Raw genomic sequence first — 25,475 nt, forward strand, 5'->3', positions numbered from 1 at the left:
TTGGGAATTGCTGGTGGGTCACATGGTAAAAGTATGTTTGACTTAAACTGTGAAATTATTTTCCAAACACTTGCCACATTTACGTTTCCACCAGCAATATCTGAACAGTCCAGTTGCTTCGTATCTTTTTAAATTTTTATTTACTTATTTATTTGTTTGAGACAAGAGTTTTGCTCTTTTTGCCCAGGCTGGAGTGCAATGGTGCTTGCTATCTCTGCTCACTGCAACCTCCACCTCAAGTGATTCTCCTGCCTCAGCCTCTCAAATAGCTGGGATTACAGGCATGCGCCAGCTAATTTTTTGTATTTAGTAGAGACAGGGGGTTTCACCATGTTAATCAAGCTGGTCTTGAACTCCTGACCTCAGGTGATCACCTGCCTCGGCCTCCCAAAGTACTGGGATTACAGGCATGAGCCACCTCGCCCGGCCTAGTTACTTCCTATCTTTGCCAACATCTGCTGTTTTTAATTTTACTAATCCTATTGTGTTGAAAGTGGCAGCTCATTGTGGGTTTAATTTGCATTTCCCCGATGACTAGTAATGTGGAGTGGTTATTCATGTGCTTACCATATATTTGTATATGTCTTTTTTGATGAAATATTTGGCCAAGTGTTTTACTTATTTCTTTTAAATTAGGGATGCTTATTTAATTTATTTATTGACTTTTTTGAGACAGGGTTCCCACTCTGTCACCCAGGCTGGAGTGCAGTGCTGTGATCATAGCCCACTGCAGCCTCGACCTCCTGGGCTCAAACAGTCCTCCAGCTTCAGCCTCCTGAGTAGCTGGGACTATAGGTATGCTCCATCACACCCTGCTTATTTAAAGCATATTTGTTGTAGAGACAGGTCTTGATATATTGCCCAGGCTGGTCTTGAACTCATGGCCTCAAGTTGTCCTCCAGCCTCAGCCTCCCAAAGTGCTGGAATTACAGGCGTGAGCAGCCATTCCAGGCCTTATCAACTTTTTAAATGTTTACTAAGGAACTGTTTTATATTATTAATTTTCTTTACTCTTTGCTTTTTTATTTTATTGATTTCTCTTTTTTATTTCTTCTGTTTACTTTGGCTTTAGTTTGCTCTTCTTTTTTTTTTTTTGCTTCTTTGGAGTACTGTTTTTGAGCCTTTTTTCAAAAAACAGGCATTTAAAGCTATAAATTTTCCCTAAAAAACTTTTAAATTTCCTTCTAACCCATGGTTGGCTGCATCCTGCGAATTTTGATGTTTATATTATTGTTTAAAACATGCTCTCCTTTATTTCTTTTGTGACCCAAAAGTGTATTATTTAAATTTGTGATTTAGTATGTTAGTGGTAATACTGTTGAGATCTGTTCCTTACTGTTTTGTGTGTGTGTGTGTGTGTGTGTGTGTGTGTTCTATTAATGAGAAGCCAGTATTAAAATCTCTCTGATTGTGGATCTATTTCTCCCATTAGTTGTGCCCATTTTGTCTCATGGGTTGTGGTGTCCTGTTATTGGATGTGTAGCGGTAGCTTTGTTATATAGTCCTGGGAAGTTGTTCCATTTCTTCTTATGTGACACTCTGTCTCCACATCTGCTTTGTCTCATATTAATCCTCAGCTTTCTCATGCTTACTGTGCCTGGTAGATCATTTTCTATCCTTTTAATCTTTGTATTTTTATTTATTTATTTTTTGAGATGGCGTCTCGCTCTGTCACCCAGGCTGGAGTGCAGTGGTGTGATCTCAGCTCACTGCAACCTCCGCCTCCTGAGTTCAAGCGATTCTCCTGCCTCAGCCTCCCGAGTAGCTGGGATTACAGGTGCATGCCACCACGCCCGGCTAATTTTTTTTTTATTTTTATTTTTTATTTTTAGTAGAGACAGGGTTTCACCATATTGGCCAGGCTGGTCTCAAACTCCTGACTTCATGATGATCTGTCCACCTCAGCCTCCCAAAGTGCTAGGATTACAGGCATGAGCCACCACGCCAGGCCTCCTTGTGTTTTTTTAAAGTGTACAATTCATTGGTTTTTATGTATTAACAAAATTGTGCAACCATCACCACTATCTAATTGCAGAATACTTCAATTACCCTACAGAAGACACCTTGTACCATTAGCAATCATTCCCTGTTTCCTCCCACCCCACTTCCCAGCGTCACTATTCTTACTGTCTCCACAGGTTTGAGTGTTGTAGGCCCATCTAGTAACTGGAGCCATATGGGAAGTGTCCTTTTGTATCTGGCTTTTTTCACTTAGAGTTATTTTTCAAGTTTTAACCATGTTGTAGCATGAATCAGTACTTCATTCATTTTTATGGTAAAATAATACTTCATTGTGTGGATACACACTTAATCCTTCAGTTCATGGGTATGTACGCAGATTTTAGCTTTTGGCTGTTAGGAATTCTGCCGCTTTGAACATTTGTGCGCAAGTCTGTGTGTGGATGTGTTTTCCTTTTCTCTGAGGTGTACACCTAGGAGTTGGAGTGGCTGGGTTGGTAGTTCAGTGCAACTTTGCGAAACTTCCACAGCAGCTGCACACTTAGCCTTCCCACCGGCCATGTGTGAGGATTCCGTGTCTCTGCATCCTGGTCAGCACTTGTTACTGTGTGTTTTTTGACGTCCTCCATTATAGTGGACATGAGGTGGTACCTCATTATGGTTTTGACTTGCATTTCCCAAGTGGCTAAGGTTGAGAAACTTCTCTGCTGCCTTCTGCTTTTTGTTCCTTTGTTGGTCCTTTAATGCTTTCTTTTAGGCACATGAATTTGTTTTAAGTGTATCACTTTATTTCCACTATTGGCTTCTTATTCTGTGTGTGTGTGTGTGTGTGTGTGTGTGTGTGTGTGTGTGTGTGTGTAGCAGTCGTAGGGCAAACAATATATATCCTTAAATTTTATCCAGAGCTATTCAGAATTTTTATTGTACCTCTTCATGCCTTATACATGATACTTGAGACTTCTCACTTCATCTGTACAGTATTTAGGTTCCATTAAAAAAATAGCCTTTATCATTTTAAAGATACATTTGGGGTTTATTCACTTTCTTGGTTACCCAACATAAACATTCATAAACACATGTAAAAATCTGTATTATGTACATGTTTCTCTAGGCAAAGATGTTTTGCAGATTCTGCCTTAACCATATTTTCCTTTAATTTGAAATAACCATGATTTTAACTTATCTTGGCTGTCATGTTGATTTTAGTATGTTGGATATAGTAGCTATTCTACAGCCCTAGAGAAGAAGAACTGTTATTTTAATTATTTTGGCCTGGTCTTTTTATAAGCTTCGAGAATAAATGCTTTATCAAGTATTCATACAGAATCTTTTACTTGTTGCTTTACTACTAGAACCAGAATATTTATCTCAATTCAGTACTCATGTTAAACGTGGCCTGTGTGTACATGTATTTCATTTGCTTCACAAATTGTTGTAGCAAATGGGAGAATGCAATTTGATTTTTCATCTTATCTCCATTCTGGGAAGCCTGGTGCCAAACCTTTATTGCTCCCCTGTAGAGAGACCATGGCTGCCCTTTCATGTCCCTAACACATGCCTCAAAGAACTTAAGAGCCTTCTTGTGATCTCCCCAAACAGGGTGCAGATATTAACAATGTGTTGTCCTACACAGTGAAGAATTCTGCCAGTTCCAGCCGGCAGAGGCTTGTGCTGGAACACTTGAATCAGGTCGTGCCGTCCTTGGTCTCAGCAGTAGAAGCATGTTCTGTCTGGAGCAAGCTGAGAAATTCTCTGCTGGGCCTCTAAGAAATGGCTAACTTTAAGAGTTTGGAAAGGTTGTTGACTCATTCTTATTTTCAGTCTTTCTTGCTCTTTCACTCATAGAGGGAAAAAAAGAGGTAATTAAGAGCCAGTCTCTTACTGCTGTTTTGTAGGATGGAAAATGAATGCGAAAATGGGTCATTTAAGAGTATTTGGAACTTTTCCTAGACAAGAGATAAAACAGACCTTGTTGTTCTGAGAAATTCCGTTTGGTTTGATCTTTGCATTACTATTTTTAAATGAAATGTTTTATTATAGTTCAAGATAGTTTCAGAATGATGAGAGTTACTAAGTCATTAAGAGGGAGTTGCAAGGAGATGAATGGATGAGTAAGTGAATGAATGTTCCAGGTAATCTAAACTTGAGAAGCTTAAAAATATGTACACATTCGTTTTTAGCAGCACAGTGCCACTGTTCTTTTTCCTTTATTTTATTTTACTTTATATTTTATTTTATTTTATTTTTGAGACAGAGTCTGGCTCTGTTGCCCAGGCTGGAGTGCAGTGGTGCAGTCTCAGCTCATTGCAACCTCCTCCTCCTGAGTTCAAGTGATTCTCCTGCCTCAGCCTCCCGAGTAGCTGGGATTACAGGCACGTACCACCATGCCTGGCTAATTTTTGTATTTTTAGTAGAGACAGGCTTTCTCTGTGTTGGCCAGGCTGGTCTCAAACTCCTGTCCTCAAGTGATCTGCCCATCTCGGCCTCCCAAAGTGCTGGGATTACCGGCGTGAGCTACTGCGCCCGGCCTCTTTTTCCTTTAAATAGTAAAACCTGAAAGTACATGCAAAATTGTGTGCTCATTTTTCTGGGGGAGAAAGTATGTAGTCTTTGTCAAATTATTAAGTGTTTTCTGTCCTATAGAAGATGAAGAACCAGTAAGTCAAAAGAATTAGCCTGATTTTTAGCTTCCTGAAGCCTTTTTATTTCAAATCACCCTTAGCCAGTGCCTTTGCCCTCAAGAGATTTTTCCCTATTCACTTTCTGATGTTTAAAAGGAGATGTAGATTTCTAGGAGAAGGTTGATCTACATACAAGGAAATGGAATTGTCTTGGATTGTAGGCCCTCAGGTGTCTCCTAGTTAAGGTGGCATGGAGATAGATGCCTTAAGAAAGCTTTTAGCAAAAGTGATGTAATTTAAACTGAGTAGGACAATAGGCCTGTTGGGAAGGAATCTGAAACATGGAATTGTTTGAGACAAGTAAGGGCTTCCAGACAGACTGTTGGCTAAAGGAGCAGCACTGCGGATGCACACGCAGTGTTTGTGGGCTGGTATGCCTGTACTTTCTCAACCTCACATTGGAATAAGAAAGGTCTCGCTCCCTGGCCCAGCATCTTCTGCACATCCTCCAGTGAAGCTGCTATTCTGGTGAAATGATACAGATTTCACTGATTCCATGTTTTATTTTATTGCAGGAAAAAACAGACTTTAGTGTTTGTGGAACTTGGTGTACATTAGAAATTCTCAAAAGCATGCGGTAGATAAAGAGATTTATTGCCAAAGGATGATTGTCTTCTACACACTTCTGGCTACTAAAAAAGCAGTTTTTAAAAAAAAACACTTTTTCATTTTCTTTCTTTCTTTCTTTTTGGAGACGGCGTTTCTTCTTGCCCAGGCTGGAGCGCAATGGCGCAATCTTGGCTCACCACAGCCTCTGCCTCCCGGGTTCAAGTGATTCTCCTGCTTCAGCCTTCCAGAGTAGCTGGGATTACAGGCATATGCCACCACAACCGGCTAATTTTGTATTTTTAGTAGAGACGGGGTTTCTCCATGTTGGCCTCCCAAAGTGCTGGGATTACAGGCGTGAGCCACCACGCCCGGCCAAACTTTTTCATTTTCAAATTCACCGTTACGACACTGTCTGCATTTTAATGTGAGTTTGAACTACTCTTTGCCCAGCTCCTCACTCCGGAAGGGATGGTAGCAACTTCACAGACAATGGAGAGGCAGCCAGTCCAAACCCTGCAAGGTTCAAGCACTCATTAATGGCCGGTGCTCGTGTGCTGAATGTGAATGCTGTAGTCTAGTGAGATTTGTGAGAGCCCTGATCGTTAGAACTGTTACGCTGCATTTTGATAAAGCTGCCATACTCATGTTTTCCCCAGTGAGATAGTAAGAGTAGGGGAAAGATGTTTCTTCTCTCTTTGAAAAAGCAAACTGTTTAAGTGTTTTTTTGGTTTTTTGTTTTTTTTTGAGACAGCATCTCACTCTGTTGCCCAGGCTACAGTGCAGGGGCGCAATCTCGGCTCACTGCAAACTCCGCCTCCCAGGTTCAAGCAATTCTCCTGCCTCAGCCTCCTGAGTAGCTGGGACTACAGGCACACGCCACCACGCCCGGCTAATTTTTGTATTTATAGCAGAGATGGGATTTCACCATATTGGCCAGGCTGGTCTCGAACTCCTGACCTTGTGATCCACCCACCTCAGCCTCCCACAGTGCTGGGATTACAGGCGTGAGCCACCGTGCCCGGCAAACTGTTTAATTTCTTATTTGCCTAAGCCTTCTTAATTTTTTCCACAAATATTTCCTTTCACTTTGCTGCAAATATAACTACCATAGTCAACATAGTAGTTGCCTAATTTTAAAATGATACCAATAACTTCTTTAGGCCTCTTTGCTTATTAATAAGAAAAAACTTTTCACATCAAGCATGAGGTAAATTAGATCTTGATTCTTAATAGTTGAGATGTAAAATAACCATCTAACAAACAGCACATTATTACGTGGAAGGCATATTTAGGTACTAATCAAAATACGTGGCTGGGCACAGTGGCTCACATCTGTAATCCCAGCACTCTGGGAGGCTAAGGCAAGCGGATCACCTGAGGTCAGGAGTTCAAGACTAGCCTGGCCAACGTGGTAAAACCCTGTCTTTACTAAAAATACAAAAATTAGCCGGGCATGGTGGTGGGCATCTGTAATCCTAGCTACTCAGGAGACTGAGGCAGGAGAATCACTTGCACCCAGGAGGCAGAGGTTGCAGTGAGCCAAGATCACGCCATTGTACTCCAGCCTGGGCTACAAGAGCAAAACTCCATTAAAAAAAAAAAAAAAAACAAACGGGTGTGGTGGCGCACGCCTGTAATCCCAGCACTTCGGGAGGCCGAGGCAGGTGGATCATGAGGTCAGGAGATCGAGACCATCCTGGCTAACACAGTGAAACCCTGTCTCTACTAAAAATACAAAAAATTAGCTGGGCGTGGTGGCAGGCGCCTGTAGTCCCAACTACTCGGGAGGCTGAGGCAGGAGAATGGCGTGAACCTGGGAGGCGGAGCTTGCAGTGAGCCAAGATCGCACCACTGCACTCCAGCCTAGGTGACAAAGCAAGACTCTGTCTCAAAAAAAAAAAAAAAAAGGCATTTACACCTGGATGTGGTAAGACGCACTTATAGTCCAGATGCTCTGGAGACCAAGATGGGAGGATTGCTTGAGCTCAGGAGTTTGAGTCCAGCCTGGACAATATAGTGAGACCCCATATGGGAAAAAATATATTTAATGCAATTATGGGATTTCCAGACTGTACTGAAGAAAAAATTTAAATTGCCCTCTAGGTGTCTTAAATGTTCTCTGCAGAAAAACTATCTTCAAATTTTAATATACAGACATGGGAGGATTGCTTGAGCCCTGGAGTTCAAGACCAGCCTGGGCAACATGCTGAGACCCCATCTCTGAAAAAATCAAAGAAAGGCCAGGCGCGGTGGCGCATGCCTGTAATCCCAGCACTTTGTGAGGACGAGGCGGGTGGATCACGAAGTCAGGAGATCGAGACCATCCTGGTTAACACAGTGAAACCCGGTCTCTACTAAAATTACAAAAAGAAATTAGCCGGGCATGGTGGTGGGCGCCTCTAGTCCCAGCTACTCGGGAGGCTGAGGCAGGAGAATGGCATGAACCCAGGAGGTGGAGCTTGCAGTGAGCTGACATCGAGCCACTGCACTCCAGCCTGGGTGACAGAGCGAGACTCTGTCTCAAAAAAAAAAAAGAAAGAAAGAAAAATCAAAGAAAAAAAAATTTAGAATGCAGTGTTCATGCCTTAAAGTTCATGTATAATAGAATATGAAATTATAGTTGCATATCAGTGTAGCCATTTGTATTCTGGAGGACTTTCTGCCTTTGTATCTTAACCTGAAATATAAATTAGGTTAGGCCAACTATGCGTTTCTTTTTTCCTTTTTTCTCGCCACCTAAGTCACGAACCCAACTTTGTACTGTCTGAACCGCAGAGTGTCTTCAGTTGTACGCGTAGCGGGTGAGACTTTTGCCTCAGCTTCATAGCCTACACATTTGATTATGCTTTTACCCATTCCACCAGAATGTGCTATTTGGGCTTTAAAGTCAACCTATTCTGTGAAAAACCCTCTTTATGTATTTATCTTCCTTGATAGTTGACAAAACACAATATCCATGTAAGTAGGCTGAAACTTCATGAGGGACTTCCTGTTACTGTTTTTCATTTCTGCTTTCTGTGTAAAATTTGTCAACTGGGCCAAGCGTGTTACCTAACCCCTGTAATCCCAGCACTTTGGGAAGCCAAGGCGGGCGGATCGTGTGAGCCTGGGAGCTTGAGAACAGCCTGGGCAACATAGGGAGACCCCTATCTCTACAAAAAATACAAAGATTAGCTGGGTGTGGTGGTGCATGCCTGTGGTCCCAGGTACCTGGGAGGTTGAGGTGGGAGAATCTTTTGAGCCCAGGAGAGCTGCAGTGAGCTGAGATCTTGCCACTGTGCTCTAGCCTGGATGACAGAGCGAGACCCTGTCTGTATAAAAACAAAAATCTGTTAGCTGTCAGATCATGAGTTCTCTCTCTCTCTCCTTCTCCCAACCAACCTATATTTTATATTAATGTATTTTTGTGTTTGGGGCCCTGGTCTAGGCCTCAGACATTCCACAGCTACCTAGAGGACATCATCAACTACCGCTGGGAGCTCGAAGAAGGGAAGCCCAACCCTCTGAGGGAAGCCAGTTTCCAGGACCTGCCTCTTCGCACACGGGTGGAGATCCTGCACCGACTCTGTGATTACCGGCTGGATGCAGACGATGTCTTCGATCTTCTAAAGGTGTGCTTAACTGGCGAACCTTTCCCCATAGCTGTGAAAAGCCAGCAAGCAGAAATGTAGTCAGAACGTAAAACCCAAAGATACTAAGCCAGAGTTTGGCTTGTGGTACTAGTCTTGGGACTATTCGTTGCCAATAACACTGTGTGGAAAACCATGATTGCTGTAGCCACGGAGATGCAAGATGTGCATCCCTATGGAAGTACGTTGTTTTGGTCTAATTTCTAGTCTGGTTTCATCTTCCTTGACGTGCACTGAGTCCTATCTGCAATAGGTACAACCAGAGGACCCTGTTTGTTCTGTCATCAGCCAAACCTGCAACTAAATCAGCCACTGAATTTTATTTTTCAGGGTGTAAATTTGATTGAATATAATTGAAATATTTACTGAAATCTCCAAGAACTTGAAACCGTATATGCTAGTGAAGGTCATCCTCTACACACATCCACGTTACAAAAAATGTGTTGAAGGAAGCTGTGGCCACCTCTCTCTTCCCCTTGGTGTGGTTATCTGTTTAAAAGTATATCCTAGAGGGGGCCGGGTGCTGTGGCTCACGCCTGTAATCCCAGCACTTTGGGAGGCCAAGGCAGGCAGCTCACGAAGTCAGGAGATCGAGACCATCCTGGCTAACACGGTGAAATCCCGTCTCCACTAAAAGTAAAAAAAAATTAGCCGGGCGTGGTGGCGGGCGCCTGTAGTACCAGCTACTAGGGAGGCTGAGGCAGGAGAATGGCGTGAACCCGGGAGGCGGAGCTTGCAGTGAGCCTAGATTGCGCCACTGCACTCCAGCCTGGGTGACAGAGCGAGACTCCGTCTTTAAAAAAACAAAAAGTATATCCTCAAGGGAGAGTGTGGGTTATTGCTTTCACTCGTAGGGAAGTCAGTTTCTAATCCTGTTCCATCATCAGTGATTAAATGTGGTGATGACTTCTCGGTTGAGCTCTGGTTATGGGCACATTATAAAAAAATCATTGTGTAATTTAGCACAGTCTTTGCTGAGGACTCAAGGACTTCAGTAGCAGTGAGAAGGCCAGTACAGGTCAGCCCCCGAGGTAAATTGGGAGCCCTGTCACTGGAGCTCAGCTGGAGTGAGAGGTCACAGGAGGTTATGCCGGAACTGCCACAGAGGATCCCATGGGGCAAAGCTTGCCCCGTGCCTGATCCACCCGGTTGTACTTGTCTTTCTTTTCGTGTGTGCTCACATAAAACAACCACCGCTCCCAGCCAAATCTGTAAACTGTTCATCAGGATTGCTGTTGGATTCTCTCTTTTTTGAAAAGGGAACAATGGTGGGGATAGGGAGCATTGTAATATTTCCATCTCTTGTTCCTCAAAGTAGGTACCACCTTCCCATTATATCCATGTTTCTTATGCCGACTGAAAATTACATAAGATACTTGGACATTTTTATTTATTTATTTATTTATTTATTTATTGAGACAGAGTCTCTCTTTGTCGCCCAGGCTGGAATGCAGTGGCATGATCTCGGCTCACTGCGACCTCCACCTCCCAGGTTCAAGCGATTCTCCTGCCTCAGCCTCCCGAGTAGCTGGGATTACAGGCGCGTGCCACCATGCCCAGCTAATTTTTTGTATTTTTAGTAGAGGTGGGGTTTCACCATGTTGGCCAGGCTGGTCTTGAACTCCTGACCCCATGATTTGCCCACCTCAGCCTCCCAAAGTGCTGGGATTACAGGCGTGAGCCACCGCGCCCAGCGATACTTGGGCATTTTTAGATTTGAGCTATGCTTGAGTGTAAATTTGGAATCCTCGTTTTGGTTTTTTCCTGGTGCATTTTGTTCCCCATTTCCCCAAACCCCTTTTTCTTGCTCTGTCTAGGGTCTGGATGCAGACAGTCTCCGTGTGGAGCCATTGGGTGAAGACAATTCTGGGGCACTATATTGGTATTTCTATGGAACACGAATGTACAAAGAGGACCCGGTGCAAGGAAAATCCAATGGAGAACTCTCTTTGAGCAGGTATGTTCTTCAATGTCAGGGCATGATAGCTACTGTATTAAAATGTCATTAAGATTAAATGCATCAGAATTCTACAGCACAATTTTTTTTTTCCTAATGAAGGAATTCCCTAAGCATGCCTGCAAAGAGATGGTAAGGAGATACTTCATGCAAAAACAAAGGAATTAATTCTCTGCTACCAGAGGGGTTAAATATACTTTTTTAATCTGAAGTTCTTGATAGGAGGTTTCTGAGAAATGCCACTCCTCTTGCCACAGGCTATTTTAATATAGCAGGTTTCTTCTCAGCAGCACAATCATTTCACTGCAGTAACAATTTCATCTTGCATCATCAGTCCTTGAGATCTCCTTATTTCGACTAGAATTAATGATGTAGTTTATGCCAGGCACGGTGGCTCATGCCTGTAATCCCAGCACTCTGGGAGGCCGAGGCAGGCGGATCACGAGGTCGGGAGATCGAGACCATCCTGGCTAATACGGTGAAACCCCGTCTCTACTAAAAATACAAAAAATTAGCCAGGCGTGGTGGCGGGCACCTGTAGTCCCAGCTACTCGGGAGGCTGAGGCAGGAGAATGGTGTGAACCCGGGAGGCTGATCTTGCAGTGAGCCGAGATCGCGCCACTGCACTCCAGCCTGAGCGACAGAGCGAGACTCCATCAAAAAAAAAAAAAAAAAGAATTTAATGATGTAGTTTATGAACGTCAGTATCCATCAGTTTAAGAACAGAAGGAACTTAAATGATGCCTGAAACATAAGCTTTACTAAGTAAGAAAGAGGCCGCATTTCCATAGCATCCCAAAACAGTGCTAACCTCTTATTTAGGCTTTCTTATTGCTAGGAGCATGCTTGCTCTTCAGAAGGTGTTAGATCTTAAGCACATTTTAGTATTGCAAAATGTTAGTTTTCCTCAGATCCACAGTCTAATAATGAAGACTGGAAGTTGCTGTTCCCTTTTCCTTTCACTGCTACATTTAATCCTTTTTGGTAATCTCATGGCCAGAAATACTGTTTTAAAATCATATGTAGCAATGCCAATCCTGTGCCAGAACATTTCTATTTAATATTATTTATTAGGGAAAGTGAAGGACAAAAAAATGTCTCAAGTATTCCTGGAAAAACGGGAAAAAGAAGAGGAAGACCCCCAAAACGGAAGAAACTGCAGGAGGAGATTCTGTTGAGGTAAGAAAATCTTGTTAGTTGTGGTCATAGACCATGGCAGAAGGGACCTTCATTCATTCATTCCTTTTTCTTTATTTTGCCTGTGCCATGCGAAGTACATTATTATAGCAACCTGAAACTGAATCCTTATGAAATTACCACGTGTGCAGTACAGTCAGGAAGCCCTTAGTGTGTGACATCTGGCAAGTCACCTCCCCTCTCTAAGCGAGTCCTCTTACTAGACGATGGATGTGCACTTAATGAGGATTATATTGAACAAGACAAATTTTTTCGTTCTTCAATTTTATATTTAATTTTAGCAAAGAAAAAGATACTTGGGGGATTTTCTTTTATATGTCATTATCGTCTAGGAAATTTCACCATGTGAATCTTGCTATAGGACTTTTCAAAATCTGACCTATGCTGTGTAAATACACTTTTTACTTAAGGATCAGCTCAATCACTAAGCCTAGTGAAGTGAGGCTGTATTCTTAAAAATTCTGATAACTCAGGACAAGTGGCTTCTTCCCTTCCTACTTAATCTAAATGCTTGAGTTAGGCTGAATTTCACCGTGTCATTTTTTAACCACTAAGAAATATTTCTGGGAAATCAGATTAAGAATATAGATCACTCAGGAGATCGAGACCATCCTGGCTAACACGGCGAAACCCCGTCTCTACTAAAAGTACAAAAAACTAGCCAGGCGTGGTGGCGGGTGCCTGTAGTCCCAGCTACTCGGGAGGCTGAGGCAGGAGAATGACGTGAACCTGGGAGGCAGAGCTTGCAGTGAGCTGAGATCATGCCACTGCACTCCAGCCTGGGCGACACAGCGATACTCCATCTCAAAAAAAAAGAATGTAGATCACTCAGATCCTGATTTTAACTCAGTCAGCATCCACTTAACTTTACAGAAGTTCAGCTTCAGATTGCAGCTGCCTATTTCTTGCTTATCCGTTTCTGTGACAAATGTCCTGTAATTACTTAACGTTTTATGTATCAACACCTGTTTCCAGGTTTGTTAGGATTTCACACGTCCTTTGATATTCAGAAAGCTGCGTGATACCTGTCTCCGTTTCCCCATAAGTATCAAGAATCACAGTAGCTTAGGGTTGGGACTGTAGAATCATTTTAACAAGCATCCATGGACTTGTGCTACCCTCTACTGGTGACTTTTTTCCTTTAGAGCTGTGTGTGTAAGCCAGTATTTTAATATTTTTTCATTAAATTTAAAATTCAGTTTCTGGTTCACGCTGGCCACGTTTCAGATGCTCAGCAGCCACATGGTTTATTGGATAATGCCAATATAGAACATTTTCATTCTCATAGAAACTTTAATTGAAAACAATCGAAAAGTCCACAGAGTGTCCTTTCTGTTTCAGGGATACAAGTGAAAATGATACTTCATCCTAACGCGTTATACACTTTGCATTTTGTCATTTAATCTCCAACATCCCTGTGAGGTAGGCACTATTAATAGCTCCATTTTGGGGGAAAGTTAATTAACTTTCCTGAGGTCACATTGTAAGTGGCACAGCTTGAATAGAGGCATTCCCCCTTCGGAACCCATGCTCTTAACCCTCTGCCTTAGGTAAGGATCAATTATAATAAATACACCTGTCTTCAGTGCGGCCCTGAATCAGGGAGGAGGACATTGGAATCCCTACAGTTCTTTTTTCTTGGCATTTAATTATTAACAGTTGCATCTCTCTCTTGACTGGAGCAGTGATAAAAAACAAAAACAAACAAACAAAAAAAACAGTGCATCTGTTTGATTTCCAAAAAAAGTTTTAAAGGTTACTGTTTTCTGGCCGGGCACGGTGGCTCACGCCTGTAATCCCAACACTTTGGGAGGCCAAGGCAGGCAGATCATGAGGTCAGGAGTTCAAGACCAGCCTGGCCAACATGGTGAAATCCCGTCTCTACTAAAAAATAAAAAAATTAGCTGGACCTGGTGGCGGGTGCCTATAGTCCCAGCTACTCAGGAGGCTGAGGCAGGAGAATCATTTGAACCTAGGAGGCGGAGGTTGCAGTGAGTTGAAATCGCGCCATTGTACTCCAGCCTGAGTGACAGGGCAAGACTCCGTCTCAAAAAAATAAAAATAAGAAATAAAAGTTACTGTTTTCTTATGCATTGATACTGTTGCCATAACATAGGGTAGCTGTATGTCAGTACTTCCCTCCTAGACCAGCATGCCTGCATCTTAGTGTTCATTTATTCAGCGTTCCGCCTCCAAGCCTTGTCCCCTTAACACACACACATACACTCTCTTTGTGTTAAATTAATGGGGTCTACCATCCTGGGGTGGCACAGAACAATTTTGGTCCTGTCTTTGTTTTAATTGGCAACTCTTTTTCCTGTGTTTCAGTGAAAAGCAGGAAGAAAATTCCTTGGCATCCGAGCCACAGACAAGACATGGTAATGTTCTTTACTGGCATTTAGAAAGAATTAAATGAATATGATTCATTTATGCTAGGGTGTTGACTCTTTTTCTAGAGTCATACAAAGTAAAGGTTATTGCAATAGCCTTTTACCTACCCCCCGTACTCTTCTTCAGTTCTCTTCCTCACACCTTATCCTGTGCCCAGCTCATCATTTGACTAAGGATTAAGATCAAAACTAGATCTTTTCACTAGTGCCCTGTTTACTGGGGACAGTGTAATAGACACCTTAACGTTGGAGTGAATAACCAGCTTCTCAAAGAGAGGTCTTTTTAATGTCAGTGCTTCGTGACACAATGGTTTCCTTATAGGTTTACTACATACTGGTTTCCTACCTAGATTTTAATTTTGTAATCCAAATAACATAAAAATGGGAGGCACATACCAGTTTGCACAGTGTAGTTGCGGCAGGGTAGACTCTGCAAAGACTCAAACTCAAAACCATTTCTGTCAATATATTTAATCATTTCTAGACTGTGAATATCTATCTTGTTAAATTCACAGTAGTTATATTTGTATTGCCTTTAGACATTACATTTTTTTTTAGTTGTTAACAATGACTTTAACAGGAAAACCAGAAGTATACATTGTCAACTTTAAAGTCAAAAAGAGGCCATTGTGGGGGCTCATGCCTGTAATCCCAGCACTTTGGGAGGTCGAGGTGGATGGATCACTTGAGGGTCAGGAGTTCGAGACCAGCCTGGCCAACATTGTGAAACCCCATCTCTACTAAAAATACAAAAATTACCTGGGCGTGGTGGCAGGCACCTGTAATCCCAACTACTCGGGAGGCTGAGGCAGGAGAATCACTTGAATCCAGGAGGCGGAGGCTGCAGTGAGCTGAGATGGTGCCCCTGAACTCCGGCCTGGACAACAGAGCAGGACTCTGCCTCTAAATAAATAAATAAATAAAATTTAAAAGTAGGCCAGGTGCAGTGGCTCACACCTGTAATCCCAGCACTTTGGGAGTTCGAAGCAGGCAGATCACTTGAGCTCAGGAATTAGAGACCAGCCTGGACAACATGGCAAAACCCTGTCTCTACGAAAAATACAAAAGTTTAGCTGGATGTGCTGGTACACACCTGTAGTCCCAGCTACTTGGGGGGTGCTGAGATGGGAAGATGGCTTGAGCCCAGGAGGTAGAGGTTACAGTGAGCTGAGATGGCACCACTGCACTCCAGCCTGTACAATACAGCCAGATGTTGTCTCAAAAAAAAATAAAATTAAAAAGTAATAGGTCTCTTTTTTGAGTTCCTTATTTTTTTATTTATTTTTATTTATTTATTTATTTATTTATTTATTTATTTATTTATTTGAGACGGAGTCTCACTCTGTCACCCAGGCTGGAGTGCAGTGGCGTGATCTCGGCTCACTGCAAGCTCCGCCTCCTGGGTTCACGCCATTCTCCTGCCTCAGCCTCCCGAGTAGCTAGGATCACAGGCGCCCGCCACTGCGCCCGGCTAATTTTTTTTTTTTGTATTTTTAGTAGAGACGGGGTTTCACCGTGTTAGCCAGGATGGTCTCGATCTCCTGACCTCGTGATCCGCCCGCCTCGGCCTCCCAAAGTGCTGGGATTACAGGCTTGAACCACCGCGCCCGGCCGAGTTCCTTATTTTAGTCATGACCCACAGTAGAAACAAAATTGAGAATAAATAAGGAAAGGTCCTCATAGGATCTCCTGTAGTGAATCCGTTGCTTTATCTTCTAGGGTCCCAAGGGCCAGGCCAAGGTACTTGGTGGCTCCTGTGCCAGACAGAAGAAGAGTGGAGACAGGTCACTGAGAGTTTTCGCGAGAGGACCTCCCTTCGAGAACGGCAGCTCTACAAGCTCCTCAGTGAGGACTTCCTGCCTGAGATCTGCAACATGATCGCCCAGAAGGTGCGCCACACTCTCTGCTCTGTCCTCCTCAGTGTTAGGCCTGATGCTGCATTATTTAAGGATTATTCATGAGACCTTCCCCATACACCCCACTGTCCTGGAAATAGTGCAGGCTTCCATCCTGTCTGAACTCCAGTGTTAGAATGGGACCTCATGCCACCCCCTCTCCTTCACTGTGGGTCGTATCATGTTCTCCTTCCCCCAGAAAGTCCTCAGTGTCTACCACCCACCAATAGTGACGGTGGCTTTTCACAGCCTGGAACCAACTTTCCTTCTCCCATACACTCCTCAGGAAACATTCCTTGAGTCCCTGTGTAATGCTTTAAAAAAAAAAAAAATCTTGTGGGTTTGTCTTTGTCCTTGTAGCTCCATTGCCAGCCCTTTGCCTGGCTCTACCTGATTGTGTCCTCTTCACCAAATTCAGGGCAAGCTATAGTCTCATAAACCATATGCCCCATATTATCATGCATGTACACCCTACTTCATGCATTTTCAAACATCTTTCATCCTCTTTTTCCTTTTTTTTTTTTTTTTTTGAGTCTCTCTCTGTCTCCCAGGCTGCAGTGCAGCGGTGCAATCTGAGTTCACTGCAACCTCTGCCTTCCAGGTTCAAGCGATTCTCCTGCCTCAGCCTCCTGAGTAGCTGGGATTATAGGCTCATACCACCACCACGCCCAGCTAATTTTTTGTATTTTTAGTAGAGACGGGGTTTCACCATTTTGACCAGGCTGGTCTAGAACTCCTGACCTCAAGTGATATACCGCCTCAGCCTCCGAAAGTGCTGGGATTACAGGTGTGAGCCACTGCACCCAGCCTTTTTTTTTTTCTTTAAGGACAAGCTCTCTCACTTTGTCGCCCAGACTGGAATGCAGTGGTGCAGTCACAGCTCACTGCAGCCTCGATTTGCCAGGCTCATGTGATCCTCTCATCTCAACCTCCCAAGTAGCTGGGGACACAGGCTCATGCCACCACACCCAGCTAATTATTTTTTATTTTTTGTAGAGACGAGGTCTTGCTCTGCTGCCTAGGCTTGTCCCAAACTCCTGGCCTCAATCTGTCCTCCTGTCTTGGCTTCCCAGAGTGCTGGGATTATAGGCATGAGCCACTGTGCCCAGCTTTTATTGCTTTAAGACAGGGTCTTGCTCTGTTTCCCAAGCTGGAGTACAGTGGTGCAGTCATAGCTCACTGCAGCCTCAACCTCCCAGGCCGAAGTGATCCTCTCGAGTAGCTGGGACTGCAGGCACATGCCACCACGCCTGGCTAATCTTTTAATTTTATCTGTGCGTAGGGTTTCCCTATGTTGCCTGGGCTGGTCCTGAACTCCTGGGCTGAAGCACTCTTCCTGCCTCGGCCTCCCAAAGTGCTGGGATTACAGGTGTGAGCCACCACACCTGGCCCCCTCTCTACTTCCTTACCCATTTAAATACTACTCTCTCAAAAGCCTTACTTAAATGTCACTACGTCCATGAACTGTCCTTGTTTCCCCCAGCCTTTTGTCGCTTAACATGTTTCTTTATGCTTATTTTATATCTTTGTGAGTTCAGGCTTCTTCATCTCAAGGACCATGTCTTACTCATCTTTTTAACAGCCACGACACTTAATGTCATTTCTTTTCTTGTTTTTTTGTTTGTTTGTTTTGAGACAGAGACTCGCTCTGTCACTCAGGGTGGAGTGCAGTGGCACAATCTCGGCCCCCCGCAGCCTCCACCTCCTGGGTTCAAGCGATTCTCATGCCTCAGCCTCCCAAGTAGCTGGGACTATAGGCGTGCGCCACCATGCCTGGCTAATGTTTTTATATTTTTAGTAGAGATGGGGTTTCGCTGTGTTGGCCAGGCTGGTCTTGACTCCTGGCCACAAGTGATCCACCCACCTTGGCCTCCCAAGTGTTATGATTACAGGCGTGAGCCACAACATTTAGCCTGCCTTGCCTTTTCTATGGTGGTTGGTTGATAATTATTCAGTTTGCTTATTTCATATCGATAATAATATTTCTGATTATTGATACATGTTAATAGAGGACCAGAAATGTTTGACCACTTGCCAGTGAAATATGAAGAGAAAGTATTTGTAAATCATCACTGCAGTACCTACAGGGAGGCAAACATGTCAAATGTATTATTTAATTTATTGTAGATCTGGTGCTGTGTCTAACCCTTAAGCAGGTTGATGCTTTAGGGAAAGTCCTAGAAATTATCTTTCTCTAATAACGGGAACTTACAAACAGTGCTTCAAGACTTCCGCCGTCCTGGATGATCCAGAAAACCTCCGTTTCACCATCAGTGTACTTAAGTTCATGTACGATAATTGCATTCCGTTTTTGTGATCAGCAATTCACTGCAACAATTTTTCTAGGAATTAAAATATATAATCTAATTTTCTTAAAGTAACAATGATGTAAAGAGATAGTTTCTATGACTTTGCGTAACCTTGCATATGACTTTATTGATATCATCAGTCATGGCACATTAAATTATCTGGAAATATACCCAGTCACCTTAAGCCTTCTTTTATCATTTCTGCTTTTTTACTGCTATATTCAGCCTAACATTTTGGGGGATAGAAGAATTAAGGGGAAAAAAAACTTAAAGCATAAAACTGATGATTTTGATTAAAAATTTCAAGCATTGATTCTTTTCAAAAGGAGAAAAATTCAAATAAGGTAACCCTTAAATAGGGTAATCTTTAAATACAATTTTCAAGAACCATGGAGTTGCAGACCAGAAAGAAATAATGGATTTGATATTTTCAAAGAAATAGATAGTGCTTTTACGTTCAAAAACCTCAATGAAGTCCTATTAACCAGAAGAATAGTATAGTAAGAAAAATCTAAATTGGGAAGTAGAAAATCTTAGCAGACTAGTAATTAGGGAGTTCTCACAGAAGGATCCATTTATTCACAGGTAAAGTTTTCTAAACCTTCAAGGAAAAGATAACTTCCAAACATTTCCAAAATGAAAGAAATAACTGGAAGCTACTCTGTTCGTTCTGATACAGATATCTTTGAACGCCATACCTGATAAAATTAAACATACTCTCCTCATTCCATAGTATATACAATAATGCCCCGAGTAACCATGTTTTGGTCAATGACAAACCGTTTATACCACTGTGGTCCCATAAGATTATAATTGAGCTGAAAATTTCCTATCATCATAGCCTTTATGACACTGTAGCACAATTCCATTTCTTTTTATAAATTGAGTGCAGCCTGAGTGCATTGTGTTTACAAGGTCTACAGCAGTGTACTGCAATGTCCTAACCTTCACATTCACACCACTCAGTCACGGACTCAGCAGAGCAACTGCCAGTCCTGCAAGCTCCATTCATGATAAGTGCCCTATCTCGGTGTGCCAGTTCTTAAATCTTTTATACTGTATTTTTACTGCACCTTTTCTATTTATGTATGTTTAGATACACAAATACTTTACCATTGTGTGTCTGGGATTGTAAGTAGTAGGCTACACCACCTAGGAGCAATAGGCTATATATCCTGTAGTCTGGGTGTGTAGTCGGCCCTACCATCTAGGGTTGTATATAGTAGACTATACCATCTAGGAGTAATAGGCTATACCCCATAACCTAGGTGTGTAGCACACTACACCGTCTAGGATTGTAGTAGGCTATACCATCTAGGACCCTCAGGCTGTACCCCATAGCCTAGCTGTGTAGTAGGCTATGCCATCTAGTCCCTGAATTCTATAGTGTTGAAAACATAACAAAATCACCTAAGAATGTGGTTTCTCAAAATGTATCCTCATTGTTAAGTATAACACATGACTGCGTGTCAGATTGTTAATAGCGAGAAGTAAAAGCTATCTTGTTACCAAAAGAGTAATGTTTGAGACTATCTTACTGGTAATACTGTTTTGGAGTCTTATACAGTGTAACACAATAAAGAATAGTAAGATGCAACATTTAAAAATGTTGACCTGGGGCCAGGGACGTGGTGGCTCATGCCTGTAATCCCAGCACTTTGGGAGGCCGAGGCGGGTGGATCACCTGAGGTCTAGAGTTCAAGACCAGCCTGGCCAACATGGCAAAACCCCATCTCTACTAAAAATGCAAAAATTAGTCAGGCATGGTGACAGGTGCCTGTAATTCCAGCCACTCAGGAAGCTGAGGCAGGAGCATTGCTTGAACTCAGGAGGCAGAGGTTGCAGTGAGATGAGATCGCACCACTGCACTCCAGCCTGGGCGACAGATCGAGAAAAAAAAAGAAAAGAAAATGCAGTGTGTAATGGAGGCACAAGAAACGGGGCAGTGGAAGAGGGGTTAATGTGGTATGTGGAAGAGTCAGGAGCTTTTCTTTCAAACCTGCTTATATTGTGGCACTCGCCTGTCCTGTCCCTTGGATAAGTTTCTTGATACCATTCCATTTCACCTTGTTTCTTTTCTTTTCTTTTTTTTTTTTTTTTTTTAACAGAGACAGGGACCTTACTCTGTTACCCAGGCTGGAGTGCAGTAGCGTGATCATAGCTCATTGTAACCTTGAATTCCTGGGCTCAAACGATTCTCCTCCCTCAGCCTCCTGAGTACCTGGACTATAGGCACACACCACCACGCCCGGTTAATTTTTTAATTTTTTGTAGAAGTGGGGTCCATTTCAGTTTTCTTATTAGTAAAATGAAATGCTATCACTTGACAGAAGTTTTTGTGGGAATTAAACAAAGAACCCATGTCAATGTACAGAGCATAGTATTTGGCAATCAAAAGACACTCGGTCCTCTCCCGTTGTTTATGGTAGTGGATAATTGATGAGAAACCTTGATAGAAAACTAAACCCACATTTTATAGTAACATAAAGGCAATAATGGATGACATTAATCCTTCTCTGTCCGCCATCAGAAGATTTGATACATCTTTGTGGAGGTATTATATGATCGTCCTCTAAACTTTGAAATAATTATCAGAAGGTAAGTCCTGCTGTGATGGCCATATAAAAGTTTACTTAAACCTTTTTTTTGTTGTTGTTTAAATAAAAGGCGATGTAGATACTGGTAGAGCTTGTTGCTCATGTTACAGAATATACAGCTTTATAAACTTTAATTTCTCAACAAATAAATTGACTAAGGGTATAGATGGTTTACAGATGCGGCGATGGGAAAGTGCGTAGGGAAACATTCACGTTCTGTATCAAGAATAGCATTTTTCTCATTTGTAGCTTTTATCTGATTTGGCAGGGTTGAAGTGAAGCTGGCATTGTCATTTTTGCAACTATCATGGTAAACTGGCATAATCCCTTTGGAAGGCTGTTCCCTGATAAGTTTTTACTGTATTTAAAGTTGAGATCTTGTTAGAGTCTTGAGGCTTATAAAATAATTGCTATCTCAGTGCTTTGGGAGTCCAAGGTGGTACGATTGTTTGAGGCCAGTAGTTTGAGGCTGCAGTGAGTTATGATTGCACCACTGCACTCCATCCTCGGCGACAGAACAAGAACCTATGAAAAAAAAAAGAGCATATAGGTATATTTCAGGAAACTGCTGGGCTAGGTTTTTCGGGACAAGTACTTAAAGAAGGTCATGACAGCGTTTGATAATTGGGCTTGCATTTGCATTAGGCACTAGTCATTCTCTTTCTTTCTTTCTTTCTTTTTTTGAGATGGAGTCTCGCTCTGTCACCCAGGCTGGAGTGCAGTGGCATGATGTCGGCTCACTGCAAGCTCCACCTGCCAGGTTCAAGCAATTCTCGTCTCAGCCTCCTGAGTAGCTGGGACTACAGGCACGCACCACCATGCCTGGCTAATTTTTTTTTGTATGTTTAGTAGAGATGGGGTTTCACCATGTTGGTCACCATGTTGGTCAGGATGGTCTTGATCTCCTGACTTCGTGATCCGCTCACCTCGGCCTCCCAAAGTGCTGGGTTTACAGGCGTGAGCCACCCCACCCAGCCCGAAACAGAAAAGCTTTCTAAAGTTGCTGACTCATTAAATGTACCCCCGTGGCTTTGCGGTATGTTTAAGTTGTATAAACCACCCCTTCTTGTCATTTTCTATCCTATAATTCCTTACCTAATGGATTAAGTGGTGCCAGAACTGACCCTGGAGAATGCAGATTTTTGATGCGGAAGTCACGGAAGTTATGTTATCTTAAGGGAAGGCCTTTGCTTGTTACCTTTTAGTAGTAGGTTACAGTTGGTGAAGCCATGGGGCTCATTCCTTACAAATTGCAAAACTTACGTGTGCTAATAAACCGTGGCCTTCAAAAGTAGTAACCTAGATACAAGTAGTTCTCCATGCTCTTTCTTTGAAATTTCCTATAAGGACTGCTTTCCAGCCTGGTGCATTTCCTTGGCACTCACCGCATTCTGCTCGCTGAGCCCTTTTCCCACCCCTGCTCTCTCCCTGGCTTCCCCTCCTGGGCAACTGCTCTCACTTCTCACTGCTGCCACTGTGCTGCCTTTGCCCGGCAGCCCACCTCCAGCTGCTCCTCATGCCCCCTCCCAGAGCCGCCCCTTCAGCTGAAGGTGATAAAGCATGGCTTTCCCTTTGTAATTTGGGAAGATAATTTTTTTTTTTACTGTTTAAACTGTTAAGGGAGTTTTTTGCCAGTGATACATATTATAAAAGACACTTGTTTGTCTCCAAGTTTTTGTTTTTATTTTTTCAAGAGAATAAACTGGCTTCTGTCCCTACACAGCTGAGCAGTGGTTCCTGATTGTCCTAAGGAAGCCTTTGGCCCTAACCTGTGTGCCTCATTGGCCACTTTTTTACTGGCGGCGGCAGCAGCAGCAGCATCAGTAGTTGAGAACACCCTAATCTATCTTTTCCTTTCTCTTCTTCACTTCTAACTATAGGGAAAACGTCCACAGCGCACAAAGGCAGAGTTGCATCCTAGGTGGATGTCTGACCACCTGTCCATCAAACCCGTCAAGCAAGAGGTGAGTGTGTGTGAGAGTAGCGAGGAGGAGCTTTCCTGATGAAAGAGACGGATCCTTTTCATGTACTTCCATTCCTGCCTTTTTATTTTCCTTCATTTTTTTTCCTAAACCCCAAATGTTTATTTAGCAATCTTATGCTTAGGATGCATTTCTAGAAAGAGAAAGAATTAGAAGACGTGAGGCCACACTCTGGTTCTGACAATCTCCTGGGATGGTAGGCATGTCCACATTTAATAAGAATACGTACTGCAATAGGTGCATGTATAGGAGCAGTTCACAAATGCAAAGATGGGAGGATTTAGAGCTGGGCAACGGAAGGAGAATTTGAGTAGGCAGAGCCATATTTGACCTGAATCCTGAGATGGCTGGGATTGATGGAGGGAGAGCAAAGAGGGTGGGAGAGGTGGGGCAGAAGGCATCCCACACTACAGGAGTAGTAGAAACAAAAGCACAGAGACAGGAAATTATATAAATTTATATAAAATGATATAAATATATATGGTCAAAAAACAGTATATATTAGAGCCAGGCACAGGTAGCTCATGCCTGTAATCCGAGCACTTTAAGAGGCCAAGGCAGGTGGATTGCTTATACTCACGAGTTCAAGACCAGCCTGGCCAACATGGCAAAACCCCATCTCTACTAAAAATACAAAAGTTAGCTGGGTGTGGTGGCGGGCACCTGTAATCCCAGCTACTCGGGAGGCTGAGGCAGGAGAATTGCTTGAACCCAGGAGGCAGAGGTTGCAGTGAGCTGCGATCGCACCACTGCACTCCAGCCTGGGCAACTTCAGAGTTTCACTCTGTCTCAAAAAAAAAAAAAAAAAAAAGAAAAGAAAACCTGAGAGTTTGTGGCAAGTTTGTTGTTTTGTTTCTAATTGGAGATGTAGCATGGACCTGAAAAGGGTCCAGGAATGAGAGAGCGTGGATCTGGCTGATCTGTGGGGAGATGAAATTCTTAGGTGTCAAGACCTCGCCATGGAGGGTAGATAATCACATTTCTTCTAAGACACAAAGCAAAACAACATAAATGGGAGGGCAGGGAAATGTTTAGGTCACATGAAAGAGAGAGGGCATCATGTGGGAGTTTGAGATATAATGTTAGGTGAAGAAAGAATATTTGGTGCAACCACTAATTAAAGGAGTTGTCCAAGCAGCATTCTGGAGCTGACTGTGTTTCGGCATTTTCATTCTGTAATGTAGCTCAGGAGCCTGAATCAGGAGATTTACTTGAGCCTAGGAGTTTGAGACCAGCCTGGGCAACATAGCAAGACCCCACCTCTGAAAAAAAAATAGTTAAATTACTTTATCACATCACATCACACTGTAGGAAGGGACAACACTTTTTAACCGTTTATCTCCTTTGGGCACTCTTTCATCGAATATTTAAACAGTTCAGTGATCGTAGAGAGTTTTGAGTTAAGGGACAGTAGTTTTACTCTGGACCATGTCTTTGAATTGTTACGTTACGGAGCCTTCCTTTTGCCTTTCAGTAACATTTTCATGGATCTTAAATTTGAGTGACGACACGATGTTCTATTACAGAGATCTTGTCAGTAACTAAACACATTCTACCTTGAGCCCTGAAAAGAGAAAGCTAATTTATAAATTTGTATTTACTTCAGTATATTTTGATTTCACATCTGTCTCTTTTTAACTCAGAGATATGTCTTGCCCGATGTTTAATTACCTGGGGGTTGACAATTCTATTCATGATTGACCTCCATTCTCCAGTATCCTCTTCCTCCTAGCAGTCACTAATTTCAGAGTGGCCTTTGGTCGCTGGTATTCAGCCATGTTCTCAAATGGTTTTCTAGCCTGGCCTTGTTGGGCTCTCTCTGCTGTCTTTATTACCTTGACAGTTCACACCTCCTTGCAAGCTCCGTTTTCTGTTTACTGTTCACTGCACTGAGTATTCCTAGATGCCATAACTTACACTTCAGACTGCGTAGCAGGCTGGATAGACTGAAACGTCCTTCATTGCTCCAAGCAAAACTTTGGCATCAAACACTAAAATTTCTTCTTTTATTCTTGGCAGTGTTTGAGCTTTCTTTTATTCTACTCTTCAGTTCGAACAAAAAGAAACCACAGTATTACAGAGACTGTAAACTATCTGTTGTGGTCCCCGATATCCTGGAGAAAAACCCTTAGTGGTGACATGACTTTTTAAGCATGGAGGCAGGGTTTCTGACCTCTATTGGTCACTCAGCAGTCCAAACTTATTGCCTGATAAAAGACTTTTTTTTTTTTGAGTTGTGACTTCTTGGGGAAAATATCAGTGAGGGGAGACTGTCTCGCTGAACTTAGGGATTTGGGATGCAGTGGTTATTTTTGTCCGGACACTTTGGT

General features: G+C 42.8%; 1 protein-coding gene across 5 annotated transcripts in view; it reads left to right on the plus strand.

Annotated features, from left to right (window-relative positions):
* Window positions 1-25,475, plus strand: part of CECR2 (CECR2 histone acetyl-lysine reader) — a 190,408-nt gene that overhangs the window by 122,101 nt on the left and 42,832 nt on the right. For 4 of the 5 annotated variants that reach the window (XM_055374858.2, XM_031005288.3, XM_031005286.3 and 1 more), the window contains exons 3-8: window positions 8,617-8,800; window positions 10,636-10,775; window positions 11,850-11,954; window positions 14,301-14,350; window positions 16,082-16,251; window positions 23,044-23,127. In XM_055374858.2, coding sequence (XP_055230833.1) covers window positions 8,617-8,800; window positions 10,636-10,775; window positions 11,850-11,954; window positions 14,301-14,350; window positions 16,082-16,251; window positions 23,044-23,127 — 733 coding nt within the window. The remainder of the gene's footprint in view (window positions 1-8,616; window positions 8,801-10,635; window positions 10,776-11,849; window positions 11,955-14,300; window positions 14,351-16,081; window positions 16,252-23,043; window positions 23,128-25,475) is intronic. The other variant, XM_031005287.3, reaches the window with a different exon arrangement.

This window comes from Gorilla gorilla, chromosome 23 (genome assembly GCF_029281585.2).
Source record: "Gorilla gorilla gorilla isolate KB3781 chromosome 23, NHGRI_mGorGor1-v2.1_pri, whole genome shotgun sequence".
NCBI classification, from domain to species: domain Eukaryota; kingdom Metazoa; phylum Chordata; class Mammalia; order Primates; family Hominidae; genus Gorilla; species Gorilla gorilla.